The 19435-nt window shown below is 37.8% G+C and overlaps 1 protein-coding gene across 1 annotated transcript; it reads right to left on the bottom strand.

Moving 5' to 3' along the window:
* Positions 1 to 24: 24 nt before the first annotated feature.
* rufy1 (RUN and FYVE domain containing 1) lies at positions 25 to 17775 on the bottom strand. Its single transcript, XM_062045697.1, has 17 exons — positions 17410 to 17775; positions 14538 to 14717; positions 14349 to 14466; positions 13544 to 13645; positions 13352 to 13475; positions 13200 to 13261; positions 11354 to 11489; positions 10898 to 10999; positions 8033 to 8149; positions 5586 to 5753; positions 5408 to 5505; positions 3762 to 3881; positions 1441 to 1570; positions 1212 to 1306; positions 1086 to 1134; positions 942 to 1019; positions 25 to 858 (listed from the first exon to the last, which is right to left on the bottom strand). The coding sequence occupies exons 1-17, from the start codon at positions 17729 to 17731 to the stop codon at positions 715 to 717; spliced, it is 2145 nt and encodes a 714-aa protein (XP_061901681.1). The 5' UTR covers positions 17732 to 17775; the 3' UTR covers positions 25 to 714.
* Between the last annotated feature and the right edge of the window lie 1660 nt (positions 17776 to 19435).

Here is a 19435-nt window from a genome sequence, read left to right as displayed (position 1 = left end):
GGAAACATTGAACATTTTATTCATTCATTAAATAGTGTGTAAAAAATGTAATTCTCAGATGATTATAGAAAACAGCTCTTTAGGTTATATGCAAACCATGTTTTAATACAGTCTAAAAAAGTTACATTTGTGTCTTTCTACAATCATTTACACAGATGACCGCTATCTGTAAACAGTCAGCTAATGTAGTGTTGATACACTACAATGAATATCAAAATAAAAGTACACAATACAATCTTGGTGCACCTTTACATCATATTAGAAAAGATGACATTAAAACGTTGATTCATTCTCTTTGACAATCACAATCCATTTCCCACTTGCTGTCAAAAAAGGAATTCTCTAAAACAGTACTACTGTACTGAATAAATGTATTTTAAGCGTGCCAGAAAAATCACCTGAATCGATTAAAAAAAAAACATTAGATGATTATGTAGGGTTTTTTTAGCCTGTTTTGAAAATGTTTTTTTTGTAATTTATGTACCAAATATATTGCAATAATGTGGTTGAATTGATTCTGGATTAAATTGTCCCCAAAAGAGTAGGGATTGAATGTAACCTTGAGTTGTAAGATTTAAATCCCTAGAATTAATATATATTTATTTGTGTACATATTAGATTCAGGTAACAGTTGAAATGTCCATACCTAGCTGTCATTGTTAAACAAACATGAGCGACACTGTGCAGTGAGAGATCCAAATGGCAGCAGGTCTGTCAGGAAGCAGTGGATGAACTCCTCTGCAGCAAGAGAGCGTGACACATGTCACAGACCCGCACTGGCCGAGGATACGAGGGTAAAGCCAGCTCGTTACTGGAACAGGTGTTGCAGTAAATATCCCCACAATTCCTGCAGTGGTGCTAAAAACAAAACATGATCCCTAATCCTGTCAGGCAAAAATGATTTTTGCTTCAATATGAATGGATAGCAAAAGGATGCCTACCTTTCTTCGTGCGATGGAGAATTCCTTCTGGCATTGTTTGCATTGTGTGGCCTCGTCATCTCTTAACCAGGCGTGACCCTGCAGAGAATGATTCAACGTTACCATAAGAATATCAAACACACAACTTCGGCTTCCCATTTATACCTTCAGGGCTTTGTTAACCTCCTTAAAGTCCTCCATCTTGAGTTTAGACCTTGGTGGATGGGGGAAATATATAAAAATGTCACTGATGTGAGACAATAAGTTTGGGCATGTTGTATCAACACTGACTGGCTAAGATGCTGTCCCATCTCCTGCAAAGCCTGTTCCTGCTGCTCACATATCTGCTGCAGCTGCTGTTTCTCCTCTTTTAGGTCCTGCAGCTCCTGCAACACCACAAAAAATCAGTCAAAGCTGCCCGTTCATCCGCAAGATGATAAAGGAAAACTAATGGCCGTCTTTGATCATGTACTGCAAAAATAATACCACATAGTATTATGCAATGGTGTGCGTCACTGACCGAGTGCAGGCCTTGTAGTTGTTGCAGCTGTGTGCGAAGTTCAACGCTGTTGTCCTGCTCCCTCTGAAGAGCTTTCTGTAGGTTTTGTCTCTGTTCCCTCTCAACCAAAAGCTCCTTCTCCAAGCCCAGCCTGAATGGAACATGTATTTAACAAAATAGCGTGAATATTTACAATGAAGTTAGTCAACAGGTGGAAAGTTGTTTTAAACCAGGGGTCCCCAAACTACGGCCCGCCAGCATCCAAAATCAGGCCCGCGGGAAGTCCCAAGTATAAAAAAAAATAGAATTATTATATTTTTTTTTTCTTATCTACTTTGTACCGCTTGCTACTCACGGTGTCTCCTAGCCGCTCAGGCAAATCATATTGTCTAAAAATGCATTTTCTCATCGATAACGTGACATCGCGCGCGCGGAAAGTGCGCTATATCTATATACAGTTGTGTTCAAAATAATAGCAGTCCCACATCACTAGCAAGATAAATCACTGTTTTTGTTAGAATTTCAACTTCTACACTGCAAGTAAGTTTCTAGAAGGTTTAGTAAAGGTATAGAAAACCAACACACCCAACAGGAATGATGTGCATGCTGCTGATTCTGTGAAACTGAATCATTTACTGAAAGGGTCGTGTTAAAAAAAATAGCAGTGCTGCGTTCCATAAGTGACATCATTGATTATGTGTAAAAAAAATATGTTAAACAAGTGGCCCTTATTTTAGGATCAAGGCAACTGACGCTGCATATGCTGGCTGTGCATTTGTCCTTGGAAAAACAGAATAAAATGGGTCGTTGAAGGCACTGTTCAGAAGAAGAGCGTTCTTTGATTAAGAATTTAATAAAAGGGGGGAAAACCTATAAGGAAGTGCAGAAAATGATAGGCTGTTCAGCTAAAATGATATCAAACACTTTAAAATGGCAGCCAAAACCAAAAAGACGAGGAAGAAAAAGAAAAACGACTATTGAAATGGATGGGAGAATAACCAAAATGACAAAGGCTCAGCCAATGATCAGCTCTAGGAGGATCAAAGAAGATCTAAGATGGCCTGTGAGTACTGTAACAATCAGACCACGTCTATGTGAAGCCAAGCTAGCAGCAAGAAGCCCCCGCAAAGTCCCATTGTTTAAAAAAAAGACGTGTGCTGGAGCGGTTACAATTTGCCAAAAAACACATTGACTGGCCTAAAAAGAAATGGCGTAAAATTTGGGGACTGATGAGAGTAAGATTGTTCTTTTTGGGTCTAAGGGCCACAGACAGTTTGTCAGATGTCCTGCAAACACTGAATTCAAGCCCCAGTACACAGTGAAGACGTTGAAGCATGGTGGTGCAAGCATCATGATATGGGGATGTTTCTCGTACTATGGTGTTGGTCCTATTTATCGCATACCAGGGATCATGGATCAGTTTTAGTACATCAGAATACTGGAAGAAGTCATGTTGCCGTATTCTGAAGAGGAAATGCCCTTGAAATGGGTGTTTCAACAAGACAATGACCACAAACACACCAGCAAGCGAGTAAAATCATGGTTCCAGACAAACAGAGTTCAAGTGATGGAGTGGCCAGCACAATCCCCGAACCTTAATTCCCAATGAAAACTTGTGGGCTGACATAAAGAATGCTGTTCATGAGGCAAAACCAAAAAATGCAGAAGAATTGTGGAACGTAGTACAATTGTCCTGGGCTGCAATACCTGTCGACTCCATGTGCCACAGATGTGAAGCAGTTATCAGAAACCGTGGTTATGCAACTAAATTATAGTTGATAATTCTAAGGAAAGTTGAATCTGCAAGCCTTTCTTAGTTTATACAGTACATTTGAGTTTTATAAAGAAAGATGTCAACACTGCTATTTTTTTGTTTTATATTTCTTGACTTTCTGTAAAATATTGTCAAATTGAATTACTTTTTTCCAATTTTCTGGCTTTGAAATTCAATGTGCAGTCCCTCCAATGCACTTGTGTTCATTAAAATACAATTTATTTGAAGAATTTTGAGGTTTACACACCTTTTTAAACACACTGCTATTATTATGAACATAACTGTGTGTGTATATATATATATATATATATATATATATATATATATATATATATATATATATATACACACACACACACAGCCCAGGCCCCGGCCAAATTGTTCTAACCCAATGCGGCCCCCGAGTCAAAAAGTTTGGGGACCCCTGTTTTAAACCATCACTAGGTCGACTGTAAGGACATCTCAGCACTGCAACATTGTTTAAGATAATTAGGGAGGTCAATGAAGTGAGACACAAGTTACTATTTAGTAAGATTGTTGCTTATGTATAGTAGTTGTGTAGTTTGACCTTAATGTGTCCAGGTCGCTCAGCTGTCTCTGAAGAGCGTTGACTTTTCCCCCCAGCACTTCCTTTAAGTCTTTATCTGACTGATCGCTTTTTTTACGATCTTGCTCAGAGTTGTGTAGCCTGAAAAACATTCCAATTAATCACCATGAACACAATTTTTCAAACTTTATTAATGCAGTGTTTCACAACCTTTAGTGAGCCAAAGCACATATTTTACATGAGAAAAAAAATTAGTATTTTGTCTCAATGAACTGACAAACTTGCTTGTAGAAGTTGGTCTCTCAATTTGAACATTATTTGCAGGAATGTGCCACCGATCAATATCGGTCGATTACCGTGAAAAAGTGCCTTTTTAATGCCGATTACAATAGCTGATCCCCTCTGCCGACACTATTTTAAGTCCCAAGGTAGTATCAGTATATGATTGATAGTGGTTTATTTAGGTTGATATTTTTATTTTCACAAATTTAGTGAGTAATTCTCTGGACAAAGGAGGACTTTGAGGTCAGTATTTAATTATGAACTAGTTAGTAGGGCTGTGAATCTTTGGGTGTCCCACGATTCGATTTAATATCGATTCTTGGGGTCACGTTTCGATTCAAAATCGATTTTTTTCGATTCAAAAACTACATTTTCCAGATTTAAAACGATTCTCTATTCATTCAATACATAGGATTTCAGCAGGATCTACCCCAGTCTGCTGACATGCAAGCAGAGTAGGAGATTTTTGTAAAAAGCTTTTATAATTGTAAAGGACAATATTTTATCAACTGATTGCAATAATGTAAACTTGTTTTAACTATTAAATGAACCAAAAATATGACTTATTTTATCTTTGTGAAAATATTGGACACAGTGTGTTGTCAAGCTTATGAGATGCAATGCAAGTGTAAGCCACTGTGACACTATTGTTAATTTTTTTATAAATGTCTAATGATAATGTCCATGAGGGATTTTTAATCACTGCTATGTTGAAATTGTAAATAATATTGATACTGCTGTTGATAATATTCATTTTTTGTTTCACTACTTTTGGTTTGTTCTGTGTCGTGTTTGTGTCTCCTCTCAATTGCTCTGTTTATTGCAGTTCTGAGTGTTGCTGGGTTGGTTTTGGAATTGGATTGCATTGTTATGGTATTGCTGTGTATTGTTTTGTTGGATTGATTAATTAAAATAAATAAAAATAAAAAAAAAATCGATTTTTTAAAAATGAGAATCGATTCTGAATCGCACAACGTGAGAATCGCAATTCGAATTCGAATCTATTTTTTCCCACACCCCTACTAGTTAGTAGTTTTTGCTTTTGTTGAGTTATTGTGTACTATTGACTTTGTTTTGCTCAAACAATTGTATGTAAAAAAAAAAAGACAATAGGAACTGGTTTCAGTATTGTGTTGATATTGTTTAACTGTCGAAAGCATTCAACTTAAACTTATGGAAACATTTATAGTTACATGTGATCAGTAATGGCCGATCTCACTCATGGATGACCGTCTCGGAATCGGCAGCATAAAACGCTGACCCATTTGTATTAGCTAATCAATTTTGGACCAATTTAATGAAATGTGATAATTACCCATGGCACCCCTGAATGATCTTTCTCTGCATACTTATGTGCCTCAGCGAAGTGGTTGTGAAACAAGTACCTCAGCTCTAGTTCCGTCATGGCTTTCTCCATGTCAATCATCTTCTGCTCCAGATGTTCCGTTTCAGCCTGTTTTTTTGCCGCCTCTCGTTCAAAGTCCTGGAGGGCCACATTCGTATGATTCTCTTCAGTTGACACTAGAAAAGAAGAGTGTTGCCTCCCACCCCACACCCTTATACCTGAGCTTTGTGGAACATTTGAAGGTTGAGAGTCTTGACTTGGTCCAGTTGGAGTCGCAAGGCCACCAGTGTGTCCTGCTTCTCATGTGAGTCCTTCTCCAGCAGCTTCATGGCCACCTCCATTTCCTGCTTTAGCCCCAACTGCAGATCCAGCTCACGCTCCAACTCCTAAACAAGAAGCATTGCAAACAGGTGAGACTCATCTGTCAAGACCGTCATTGTGTGTGACTTCTTTACAATCAATATGGACGCCAAGTACACTGATTATTAGGGCTGTGAATCTTTGGGCACCACACAATTCGATTCGATTCTTGAGGGTAACGATTCCATTCAAAACAGTGCCTGATTCAAAATCAATACTTTTTTAATGACATTGAGTGCCAGTTCTATGATTAACTACATTTCTCCATAAAATAGATTAACGGCTCTAAAAAGATTCTATATTACTTAAAAGAAAAATGGTTTTGTTTAGTAAAATTCTACCCAAACTTTTAATAAAGTCAAACACAAATAAGGCAACAAGAGAAGTGTCCCATACTTCTCAGATAAAAAAAAAATACATTTTTGATTTTGTTAAATTGATTAAGATAAGTTATAAATGAGAATCGCGATTCATTCGAAAATCGTTTTTTTTACACCCATACTATTCATACTCTTCTCTTTTGAATTTATATTTTATTTAACTTTCTGTTTTGTTTATTTTTCTCAATTAACTTCAGTTCTAAACAAACATTTTAAATATTTTAGTCATTTGAAGGCCTTTTGATCAAATTATCCATCCATCCATCCATCCATTTCTACGTACCTGTGAAATTGTCCTATTAAAATGACTTCAAAAGGGCCAAAAATAAAGAAACATGTTTTATATTTTTGTTTAGGACTGAAGTTTATTGAGAAGTTTTAGCAAAAATATTAAAAACATATGAAACTTAGGACTTTTATGTCATGTTTTGCTGCAAAGGGAATTAAAATTGAGTGTCCCCAAAGGGTTACAGGAGTAAAATATAAATATACACTACCGTTCAAAAGTTTGGGGTCACCCAAACAATTTTGTGGAATAGCCTTCATTTCTAAGAACAAGAATAGACTGTCGAGTTTCAGATGAAAGTTCTCTTTTTCTGGCCATTTTGAGCATTTAATTGACCCCACAAATGTGATGCTCTAGAAACTCAATCTGCTCAAAGGAAGGTCAGTTTTGTAGCTTCTGTAACAAGCTAAACTGTTTTCAGATGTGTGAACATGATTGCACAAGGGTTTTCTAATCATCAATTAGCCTTCTGAGCCAATGAGCAAACACATTGTACCATTAGAACACTGGAGTGATAGTTGCTGGAAATGGGCCTCTATACACCTATGTAGATATTGCACCAAAAACCAGAAATTTGCAGCTAGAATAGTAATTTACCACATTAGCAATGTATAGAGTGTATTTCTTTAAAGTTAAGACTAGTTTAAAGTTATCTTCATTGAAAAGTACAGTGCTTTTCCTTAAAAAATAAGGACATTTCAATGTGACCCCAAACTTTTGAACGGTAGTGTATATAAACATCCAACCACTGTACATCAATGGGAACTATGTGGAAAGGGTCTCTAACTTCAGGTTCCTGGGGATCCAGATCGAGGAAGACCTGTCGTGGAGTATGAACACCTCAGTGACCATCAAAAAGGCACAGCAGAGACTTTACTTTCTGAGACTCTTCAAAAAGAACCAACTGTCACAAAAACTGCTTGTGTCCTTCTATCGCTGCTCAATAGAGAGTGTGCTGACATACTGCATGTGTGCATGGTATGCCAGCTGCACGGCGGCAGAGAGAAATGCACTTCAGAGGGTCATAAAAACTGCCATAAAGATCACTGGCTGCTCTCTCCCCTCCCTAGATAAACTGTACAGTGCCAGGTGCCTCAAAAAGGCCCAAAACATCATAAGGGACCCATCTCACCCTGGACATAAACTTTTTGAACTGCTGCCCTCGGGCAGGAGATACAGGACAATAAAATGCCGGACAAACCGATTTCAGAACACTTTTTACCCGAGAGCCATAGTGTCGCTGAACACAAGACAATAATGACTTTGCATGTGAGCTGTGTGCTTGGTATTTCTATCTATGTATCTATGTTCTCATGTTTTTATGTGTTATTATGAATTTGCACTAAATTAGTTTTGCATACAATTTCGTTGTACAATGACAATAAAGATATATTCTATTCTATTCTCTATTCTATATTTATAAAAAAAATTTTTACTCCATTTTGAATTCATACAGTATAATAAAATACTGTCAAAAACTGTCAATGTAATTAAGGTGCTTGCACATAACTCAGCAATAATTTCAATTATTGGTAAGTTTCTAAACCCATTTTGGGTTTGGGTCATCATAAAAGAACGTTTACAAAAACAGTGTATACACACAGGCAATGTTTCAGGTTACATACTGCAGACGTCTGACCTGGTGAATGCGCTTTTCTTCTTTGTACTGCTTCCACACAACATTATACATCTCATCCAGGCCTTGCCGAGTCTGCCTGTAAGTGTCCAGCTCAGCCTGGCTGTCTTGAAGAGCAGCCTGGAAAAGCACACATGAACACAGAAGATGGTGTATACAGAATAGAATGTTGTTATTAAAGTCAGGATGCTCTATCATCAGCCAGTCCTCACATGGAAGGGATTAAGCAAAGCATGTTCAGTGGCAGACGGATCACTTCCAATTTCATTCTTCTGTGTACTTTATTGCAGTGACGCGCAGGGAGGTTAAAGACAGGTGAGGCACTTTGGAGTTTATTTTTATTATTGTATTACATAGCTCCTTATCAATATTAATTCAGGCTACTAATTAAGAGGATACCAGGAAAAAAATCTTATTTAACTTTCATGAAAATGTTATCAAATACTTCTCAGTCACATTTATTTACTTTTAGAAAGTTCTTACATGTACAGTACTTTAATGATAAAAGTCTGATTACCTTCTGTTTGGTCTAAATGTTCAGTATGGGTATGTTTTTGAGCTTGTATATCTTATCCATTTTGGTAGTCACATTCATTCATTACAATTAAAATATATTTCTTTTATTTTGTTTTTCTAAATTAAGTTTAACAAAACCAGCTGTCTTTTTTATGTGCAAAAATGGTATGGTAAAGCAGAGAGTAAATACTCCCTTATGCTCTTAAATGATAAACAAATACTTGCACTGCCTCGTCTAGTTTCTAAGGTGTATTCATTCAGTGCACATTTAGGACATAGTACACTGCACAAAATCTGGCAAGTTCGCATACCCACAAAGCAGACAAGAATGGCTACAGTGGCAGCCTCATATCAGCTTCCTGCACTCTATATGATCAGGAAATTTGCAAATTTAGAGATTTGTATTGAAGAAAATGTAAAAAAATAAATAATTGCAACAATTTAGAAACTATATATTTATAACAGTTTAATGAACAAATATTAGTTACTAATCATTATTCCTTTTTTCCCCCCCATCAAAACAAGTGACTTTCTGCCTCACCTGCCCACCCTGACCGCACATCCCTGCAATACTGTCTGTAAACGTGGCAGCTGTTGCAAAGTCATTTCAATTAAGTACGGTGGTACCTCGTTTTTTCTTAGGCATACGTTCCAAAAGGTCAGAAAAAAACGAATAGTAGAAAAGCTGAAGCGATGTTTCCCATATTATTGTAAATCCAATTAATCCATTCTAAACACCCAAAAATATTAAAACAGAAACCATTTTATAGAGAACATTTATAGTTTTCCATGCAGAAAACGGTGTGAAACACTTATATTAAAGACCCTTGTTGGTGAGGAAAAACGAGGCGTACAAAACACAAGATACCACTGTATCTATCTAATAGTAGGGGTGTAACGGTATGTGTATTTGTATTGAACCGTTTCGGTACGGGGGTTTCGGTTCGGTTCGGAGGTGTACCGAACGAGTTTCCACACGAACATAGGAAGTAGCCGCCTAAGCTAAAGTCTTAACAAGCTGCTCCGCTATCTGCCCCTTCTCTGTCAGTACGCTACACAGCACCCAGCATTGTCCCACCCACACAACCATCTGATTGGTTACACGCAGAGCGGCAACAGCCAATCAGCAGTGCGTATTCAGAGCGGTAACAGCCAATCGGCAGTGCGTATTCAGAGCGCATGTAGTCAGTGCTTAGCGTTTAGCAGGTAAGCATCAGGCTGCGGACTCTCCCCAAATGATAATAAACACCTCCCAGTCAACTACTAGTAACGTCACTATGAGCCCGTTGACCTTCTAGAAATATAAAAGGCAGCTCAGCTCGCTCGCAGTCCTGGCTTGAGGTGAAGGCTAATTCGCTTTTAGCGTAACGTTAGCTCATTTTGCGGTGTGTGTGCGTGTGTGTGTTACGGACAGCAAAGCCCCGTCTGTCTGTTAATTCACTTTACCTTTTTCTGTGTTAATTGAGCTGTGTTGAAGCAGCAAAAAAGGACATTATGTTAAATGAAGAGTTTCTGTCTCTGATAGTTGATATAATAATGTAAGTGCATCATTAAGCCTACATGAACTCCATGGTGTTCAGGGATGAATAGTCTCTCTTATTGCTATTGTACTATTTTTTTCAGCTACAGTTACATTCCCCAAGGGGATGGGACAAATGCAGAGGACAAATTTCGCCACATCTAGTGTGTGTGTGACAATCATTGGTACTTTAAAAAAAAATAAAAAAATAAATTAATCTTTAGTAATGGAGCAGCCTAGTTTTGAATGGCAGAGTCCCCGCTATCACATGTTGATAAAAATATAATATTTACATATTAAAAATCAGCTACAGGCTTCCCAAATGCTGTAATAAATTAAGCATTATGAGTTGACTTGAAACTGTTTAATGTTGCACTTTTTATATGTAGAAGAAAAGTTTTGTCATTTTATTTAATCCGAGCAACAACTTTAGGCAGTTTAATGTTGATTAACGTGGGCAGAATTATTATAGTGTTCCCAATGTTAAATGATAAAGCCATTGTTTACAAATTTGGTAAATAAATAACCAAAACATTTATATTTTGTTGTTTTCTTACTGTACCGAAAATGAACCGAACCGTGACCTCTAAACCGAGGTACGTACCGAACTGAAATTTTTGTGTACCGTTACACCCCTATCTAATAGTATTTGTTGTTTAGTGCAGTGTCCATCCATCCATCCATTTTCTACCGCTTATTCCCTTCGGGGTCGCGGGGGGCGCTGGAGCCTATCTCAGCTGCAATCGGTCGGAAGGCGGGGTACACCCTGGACAAGTCGCCACCTCATCGCAGGGCAGTGTCGTTACAGTTAATTCATACATTCGCAATCTGACCTCTTCCTTTTTCTGGCTGCACAGCAAGATCGACTCGTTGTCCATTCTCAGCTGTTCCTGTTCTTCTCGTAGAGAGTTGATTCTGTCAGTCGCTGCGGTTAGCTAAACGAGAAAATACAGCAATGAGAAATGTCCACAACGTCACCAGTTATCAACACACGTCAAGTGTATTGGATGCCCTATTTTAGACATTATGACACTTTTTAGAACATAATTAAGTTGTACTAAAGCCCTTATTTTCTCCTGAATATTAATTCTACATTTTCAGTTAAACAATTCCTGGTTTCCAACCATTTTAGGGAAGGCCATGACTATGTGCTGGTGGAAGACATAATTATCCCACTGACACACTCCAGCATCCTATAGAATTATTTCCAAAAGACACCTTTTTATTTACCTTCATTACATTTGATATATTTTATGTTTTATGAGGAAACAACTCATCAAACGTCTGACCTCCTCTACAAGTTTGCTGTTGGTCTTCTCCAGAGCGTCCATCTTCGCCTGCAGGTCAGTGACGGTACCGCTGAGGTGACGATTTAACTCCTCGATGTAATGTTTCTGGTCCAAGATAGCAGTCATCTTGGCACCACTAAAAAGACGTGAAGGTGATGATAACAAGGTTTAAGCAGCACAAAATTAGAACGTGACTGTAATCTGCTGAAAAGAGCTTAAGCACGCTGTAGAACATTAAAGGTCAAAATGCCGCAGAAATATTCTGGAAAAATATGCAATGCTAGACCGATGGTTTTCTTCTTTGGCTTTTTTGGACAACGACTTCCTTGTTGCTTCACGCTTGAGTTTTCCTAAATAATTGTAATTTTTTTTTTTTATCAACTCAATGCTTTTGAGCTCGATGACTGTCTTGCAACAAAATATTAGATAATTATGTGTTCATGGCAATTTGCAGCATGTTACATCCCCCCTTAAATAGTTTCTTGGCAATTTTAGACTTTTAAGAGTCATTCAAATGTTTTGGGGGGCCATTTTGCCTGAGGAAAAGTACCTGTTTAATAGGGCTGGGAATCTTTGGGTGTCCCACGATTCGATTCAAAATCGATTCTTGGGGTCACGATTTGATTCAGAATCGATTTTTTTTCAATTCAACACGATTCTCGATTCAAAAACGATTTTTTATTTATTTATTTATTTAATTTATTTTTTTATTATTTAAAAAAAAATGAAAACAATGCACAACAATACCATAATAATGCAATAGAATTCCAAAAGCAAACCAGACCCAGCAACATTCAGAATAGCAATAAACAGAGCAATTGAGAGCAATTGAGGAAACACAAACATGACACGGAACAATCTAAAAGTAGTGAGACAAAAATGAATATTATCAACAACAGTATCAATATTAGTAACAATTTCAACATAGCAGTGATTAAAAATCCCTCATTGATATTATCATTACAAATATTAATTTAAAAAAAAAATACAAAAAATGAACATTAGTGTCACAGTGACTTACACTTGCATCACATCTCATAAACTAAATGTCTAATGATAATGTCAATGAGGGATTTTTAATCACTGCTATGTTGAAATTGTAACTAATATTGATACTGTTGTTGATAATATTCATTTTTGTTTCACTACTTTTGGTTTGTTCTGTGTGGTGTTTGTGTCTCCCCTCAATTGCTCTGTTTATTGCAGTTCTGAATGTTGCTGGGTCGGGTTTGCTTTTGGAATTGGATTGCATTGTTATGGTATTGCTGTGTATTGTTTTGTTGGATTGATTAATTTTAAAAAATAAAATAAAAAAAATAAAAAAATAAAAAATAAAAAAAATAAAAAATCGATTTTTTAAAAATGAGAATAGATTCTGAATCGCACAATGTCAGAATCGCGATTCGAATTCGAATCGATTTTTTCCCACACCCCTACTGTTTAATATTTAGACCACACCCCCCCTCTATTACACTAACCCACATAACCAGATATAATGAAATATAATCAGCATTCGCATTTAGATAGCTTGGAATATAACAATAAGCATAAAAAATGATGGTTAAAAATACTAATTTTCCAAATAATTGTGCATGAAGTGTACATTGGTTAAATTCTGTTTGCACTTATGGGGATGTAACGATATCAAAATGTCACGGTACGATATGATCATGGTATTAAGGCCACGGTATGATATTATTGTGTTATGTAATGTACACAGCATTATTGTGAATAATTTGAAACTGCAATACTGTTACAGCCCTACACTTATATGATCTTTTGTTGAAAATTTCAACAAACTGCATTCAATCTGAGAGGTTCCATTGTACTGTAGGCAGGTACTCACTCTTTTGGAGTCTCAGTGTTGGTAGAATCTTTTAGGTACAGGGAGAAGTCAATGACTCCCACCTAAAAAACAATTGAAAAAAAAAACCCATCTTGCTGTGTGTCTGACATTATTAATTCTATGAGTTGAGGTAACCGTTAGGGTCAACTCACCTGAGAATCTAAGTCTTCGCCTTTAATACAGAGATTTGCATCGATCACATTGAGGCCCACAAGCAGTCCTCCCATCACTGCTCCTTCCTCCTCCATCATCAGAGCTCCTGAGTCATAAAACTCACTGGAACGACATGAACATGAATGTGATTCAAAGCAAGATACGAAGACGTCTCAAACAGTGTTACTAACCTCAGGAGATCCTTCCGATCTAGCAAGGCTTTCATATAGTCAGCCATCGTCTTTTGCATGAGTGCTAAATGTAGCCACGCTCGCCCTCTCCCCAAACCAGTCCTGAGGATGAAAAACAATTACCGTATTTTTCGGAGTATAAGTCGCTCCGGAGTATAAGTCGCACCGGCCGAAAATGCATAATAAAGAAGGAAAAAAAACATATAAGTCGCACTGGAGTATAAGTCGCATTTTTTGGGGAAATGTATTTGATAAAATCCAACACCAAGAATAGACATTTGAAAGGCAATTTAAAACAAATAAAGAATAGTGAACAACAGGCTGAATAAGTGTACGTTATATGACGCATAAATAACCAACTGAGAATGTGCCTGGTATGTTAACGTAACATATTATGGTAAGAGTCATTCAAATAACTATAACACATAGAAAATGCTATACGTTTACCAAACAATCTGTCACTCCTAATCGCTGAATTCGATGAAATCTTATACGTCTAGTCTCTTACGTGAATGAGCTAAATAATATTATTTGATATTTTACGGTAATGTGTTAATAATTTCACACATAAGTCGCTCCTGAGTATAAGTCGCACTCCGGCCAAACTACGAAAAAAACTGCGACTTATAGTCTGAAAAATACGGTAATTAAATAATTTCCAGCAAAAATGTTTTTATTCCTAGAATGTGCTACTGGCTAATACAATAGATGCTGTGGGCTGCAAGTGGCCCTCAGGCATCACTTTAAACATTTATGCTTTTAATCCATTACAGTTTTTGCTGTTAAACAGTTGTCCAAAGCATACTTGATGCCAGGCAGGTCTCTGGCGCTTGTGGCTATGTTGGCAGATTCTGGACACAGCTTCTCCGTCAGCTCCAAAGGTGCCCAAATGGACTTGTTCTGACCGATGAAGGATTTCTTGGCTGGAATAGTGAATGAAAGTTATGTAGACACCATGCTTGCAAAAAAGCATTGTGCTGCTTCGAGCAGTCACCTTTCAGTCCATGTTTGAGGCAATGTTCCAGGACTAGGAAAAACTGTTGCAAGGGCGGGTACTCGGAATCCAGAGTCCGGGCCAGATTCAGCGAGGACTGGATCAAAACCTTGATGCTGAGCTTCAGCATGCTGAGAAGATTGGATCTTTCTATTGCCATGTGGTCTTTGGGGAGCACCACTGATGTAAAGGAAAGCAGAAGCATTGCAAACACAGCAGTCAGCTTGTATCTAGGGCTGCAACAACTAATCGATTAAATCGATTAAAATCGATTATAAAAATAGTTGCCGATTAATTTAGTCATCGATTCGTTGGAACTATGCTATGCGCGGAGGCTTTTTTTTAAATTTTTTTTTTTTAGTTTTATTAACCTTTATTTATAAACTGCAACATTTACAAACAGCTGAGAAACAATAATCAAAATAAGTACAAAAACAGTACAAAACAGCGCCAGGGCGGCGCTGAGGCTACGTCTCATGAGGTGGCAGTAAGCCAGCCAATGATGTGTCATGTGCAGCTCACGTGACGACGCAGTCTCCTTTGCTGGAAACATTCGAAAAATGGCGGAGGAAAACAGTACGGATAGTTCAGCGGAAAAACATCTTGAGGTTATTTCTTCAATGGAGAAAAGTGTACGACCTAAGTCGTCAAAAGTGTGGGTACAACATTGCTATAGGAGCACCTGAAGAAGAACATGTTGGAGCCATGGATGAAGGGAAGAACTCACGGTATGTAACTTTTTAAGTCCATAGTTCGGGTACATTGATCCCTTGTGTCCGTCTTTGTGTATTTTTAATATTTTGTTAACGAGGAGATTTTTTTTAAGGAAGCGAAGCAGCAACTGTTGTGTATTAAGTTTCAGTGTTAGGAACGTCTTGGAGAGTGCATTTTCCGTGTTGTTTTGAGTGGCAACAGGCATTCAAGAGTTCAGCTTTTTTGTGAGTAACGTTAACGTTATATCTTAGTTGCAACGCGGGGCTGATAATGTGTCTCCGGCACATTTGACTCCGTTTTGAGAGAGAAAACGCACGGTTACCAATTTCGAAATAAACGTAACGGACAGAAATATCACAGGTTCGTTTTATAATAGATCAATGTAGCCGGGCCCGATAAAGCTATATAAATATATTTAGATTTGAGTGACGCTTTACAAAACCAAACGTTATGAAGGTGCTGGATTATTTCATGCTATTATTCAGAGGCAGACTAAAATGAATCCTTTATTATTCACAACAGAAACATGTACAATATCTGATTCAGTTCTGATCTGATGAGTTACATTTCTGTGTTATTATTGGTGTATGCTGCACCCCCAATGTCCAGAACATGGTGCCAGTATGCTGTTTTTTTTCAATAAAGGCCTACTGAAACCCACTACTACCGACCACGCAGTCTGATAGTTTATACATCAATGATGAAATCTTAACATTGCAACACATGCCAATACGGCCGGGTTAGATTACTAAAGTGCAATTTTAAATTTTGCGCGTAATATCCTGCTGAAAACGTCTCGGTATGATGACGCCTGCGCGTGACGTCACGGATTGTAGAGGACATTTTGGGACAGCATTGTGGCCAGCTATTAGGTGGTCTGTTTTCATCGCAAAATTCCACAGTTTTCTGGACATCTGTGTGGGTGAATCTTTTGCAATTTGTGCAATGAACAATGGGGACAGCAAAGAAGAAAGCTGTAGGTGGGAAGCGGTGTATTTCGGCCGGCTGCAGCAACACAAACACGTAGCCGGTGTTTCATTGTTTACATTCCCGAAAGATGACAGTCAAGCTTTACCATTGGCCTGTGGAGAACTGGGACAACAGAGACTCTTACCAGGAGGACTTTGAGTTGGATACGCAAATACCGTGAGTACGTACGCAGCTGCGGCTTCCAAACATTTGATTGCTTGCCCGTACGTGCGTGCCGCTATGTGCATGTCACGTATGTAACTTTGGGGACTTTGGGGAAATATATGTGCTGTATGAACTTTGGGGAGGTGAACGGTACTTTGGGCTTTGGGATTGAGTGTGTTGTGCAGGTGTTTGAGTTGTATTGGTGGGTTATATGGACGGGAGGGGGGAGATGTTTGTTATGCTGGATTAATTTGTGGCATATTAAATATAAGCCTGGTTGTGTTGTGGCTAATAGAGTATATATATGTCTTGTGTTTATTTACTGTTTTAGTCATTCCCAACTGAATATCAGGTCCCACCCGCCTCTCACAGTATCTTCCCTATCTGAATCGCTTCCACTGCCCTCTAGTCCTTCACTCTCACTTTCCTCATCCACGAATCTTTCATCCTCGCTCAAATTAATGGGGAAATCGTCGCTTTCTTGGTCCGAATCGCTGTCGCTGCTGGTGGCCATGATTGTAAACAATGTGCAGATGTGAGGAGCTCCACAACCTGTGACGTCACGCACATATCGTCTGCTACTTCCGGTACAGGCAAGGCTTTTTTATCAGCGACCAAAAGTTGCGAACTTTATTGTCGATGTTCTCTACTAAATACTTTCAGCAAAAATATGGTAATATCGCGAAATGATCAAGTATGACACATAGAATGGACGTGCTATCCCTGTTTAAATAAGAAAATCGCATTTCAGTAGGCCTTTAAAAAGGATAGAAATGTAGTTTGTCTCTTTTATCCGATTATTAATGGATTAATCAAAGTAATAATTGTCAGATTAATCGATTATCAAATTAGTTGTTAGTTGCAGCCCTACTTGTATCTATTTGAAAGAATACAAAGCAATATGAAATCCATAAAAAATAGATTTCATCCTGTAAGTCATGTGCTGTGACAGCTGACATCTTATTAAAAAGTCCAAGAGCAAGTATCAAGTTAGACAAATGGTACATTATTCTACACCGCCCACCTGGAAGCTTCTTTCCTGTGCTGTTTAACTCGCTTTCGGGCTCTTTTTCCGCCGTGGGGCTCGCAGCGGACCCATGAGCGGAGTTCCCCCGGGCAGAGGCGTAGCTCACTCCGCTACTGATCGTCTCCGTGGCCTTTCGAGCCAGAGACAGAAGAGGAGCCGACCAGCTGCTCTCCACCAGCGGCTTGTCAGCATAGTCGAGGCCGTTATCGTCGCAGTCACACTCGTGAGTTCCAGTGTTAAAAAGTTCGCAGTCGTCTTGCTCCGGTTGTGTTTTGCCATCGTCTGCAGCTGTGTTTACTTCCCCTAAATCGTCAGCCATGTTTGTCCCCCCCTCCCTTGGCGTGTGTCAGTCACGTGACATGAGTAGTGACCGCGAGCCCCCATTTTTCTTCTGCGAATTAGAGACCCACATTGAGCTTCTGTTACCACCACCAGCTGACTGGAGTACGAACTACAGCTATGAAATTGCATCTAAAAGTTCAGTTCAGTTCAGTTTCAGTTTATTTCGAACATGCATACGATACTAGGGATGTCCGATAATTGCTTTTTGCCGATATCCGATATTCTGATATTGTCCAAATCTTTAATTACCGATACCTATATCAACCGATATCGATATATGCAGTCGTGGAATTAACACATTATTATGCCTAATTTGGACAACCAGGTATATAAGGTCGTTTTTAAAAATAATAATAGAATAAAACAAGATAAATAAATTAAAAAAACATTTCTTGAATACAAAAGAAAGTAAAACAATATAAAAACAGTTACATAGAAACTAGTAATTAATAAAAACGAGTAAAATTAACTGTTAAAGGTTAGTACTATTAGTGGACCAGCAGCACGCACAATCATGTGTGCTTACGGACTGTATCCCTTGCAGACTATATATAATGTAGGAACCAGAATATTAATAACAGAAAGAAACAACCCTTTTGTGTGAATGAGTGTAAATGGGGGAGGGAGGTTTTTTGGGTTGGTGCACTAATTGTAATTTTTATGATGATTTATTTTAAACAAAAAATTTTTTTTTTTTTAAAAAAACGATACCGATAATAAAAAAAACCCGATACCGATAATTTCCGATATTACATTTTAAAGCATTTATCTGCCGATAATATCGGCCTGCCGATACAATGTAATGGACCACACATTTCCAGTTTTTTCATTACAGCGCATCCGAAAAGGAGTAGGAAGAAGCAGAGTTTATTTAATCCTACCCCTTTTCATACCATAGCAATTTTATCCAATTTTCTTTTTTTCCCCATTTAGGTTCTAATTAGAAATATCCGATAATATCGGGCTGCCGATATTATCGGACGATAAATGCTTTAAAATGTAATATCCGAAATTATCGGTATCGGTTTCAGAAACTAAAATGTATGACTTTTTAATGATAATGTCAATGAGGGATTTTTAATCACTGCTATGTTGAAATTGTAACTAATATTGATACTGTTGTTGATAATATTCATTTTTGTTTCACTACTTTTGGTTTGTTCTGTGTCGTGTTTGTGTCTCCTCTCAATTGCTCTGTTTATTGCAGTTCTGAGTGTTGCTGGGTCGGGTTTGGTTTTGGAATTGGATTGCATTGTTATGGTATTGCTGTGTATTATTTTGTTGGATTGATTAATTAAAAATAAATAAATAAAATAAATAAATAAAAAATAAATAAATAAATAAAAACATCGATTTTTAAAAAATGAGAATCAATTCTGAATCACGATTCGAATTCGAATTTATTTTCCCCCACACCCCTAGTACCCACTTTTTCTTTTTTTTACCCTATTTTACCTTCTTTTACCTATGTTGACCTACCCTTTTGATCAATTGAATGTCCCATTTTGATTAAGAATATTTTTGACGAGGGAGTCCTGCCACACACATCCATGCACCAGTGTGAAGTGTCTTGCCCAACGATATAACAGAAATGACAAGGATGGATTCGAACCGGGAACCCTACATTTTCTAGACAACTGCTCGATTACCTAAGACGCCACGCTATTATTAAGTACTTAAT

This window comes from Entelurus aequoreus, linkage group LG04 (assembly GCF_033978785.1).
Source record: "Entelurus aequoreus isolate RoL-2023_Sb linkage group LG04, RoL_Eaeq_v1.1, whole genome shotgun sequence".
NCBI classification, from domain to species: domain Eukaryota; kingdom Metazoa; phylum Chordata; class Actinopteri; order Syngnathiformes; family Syngnathidae; genus Entelurus; species Entelurus aequoreus.
This window is presented reverse-complemented; position numbering and strand designations above follow the sequence as displayed.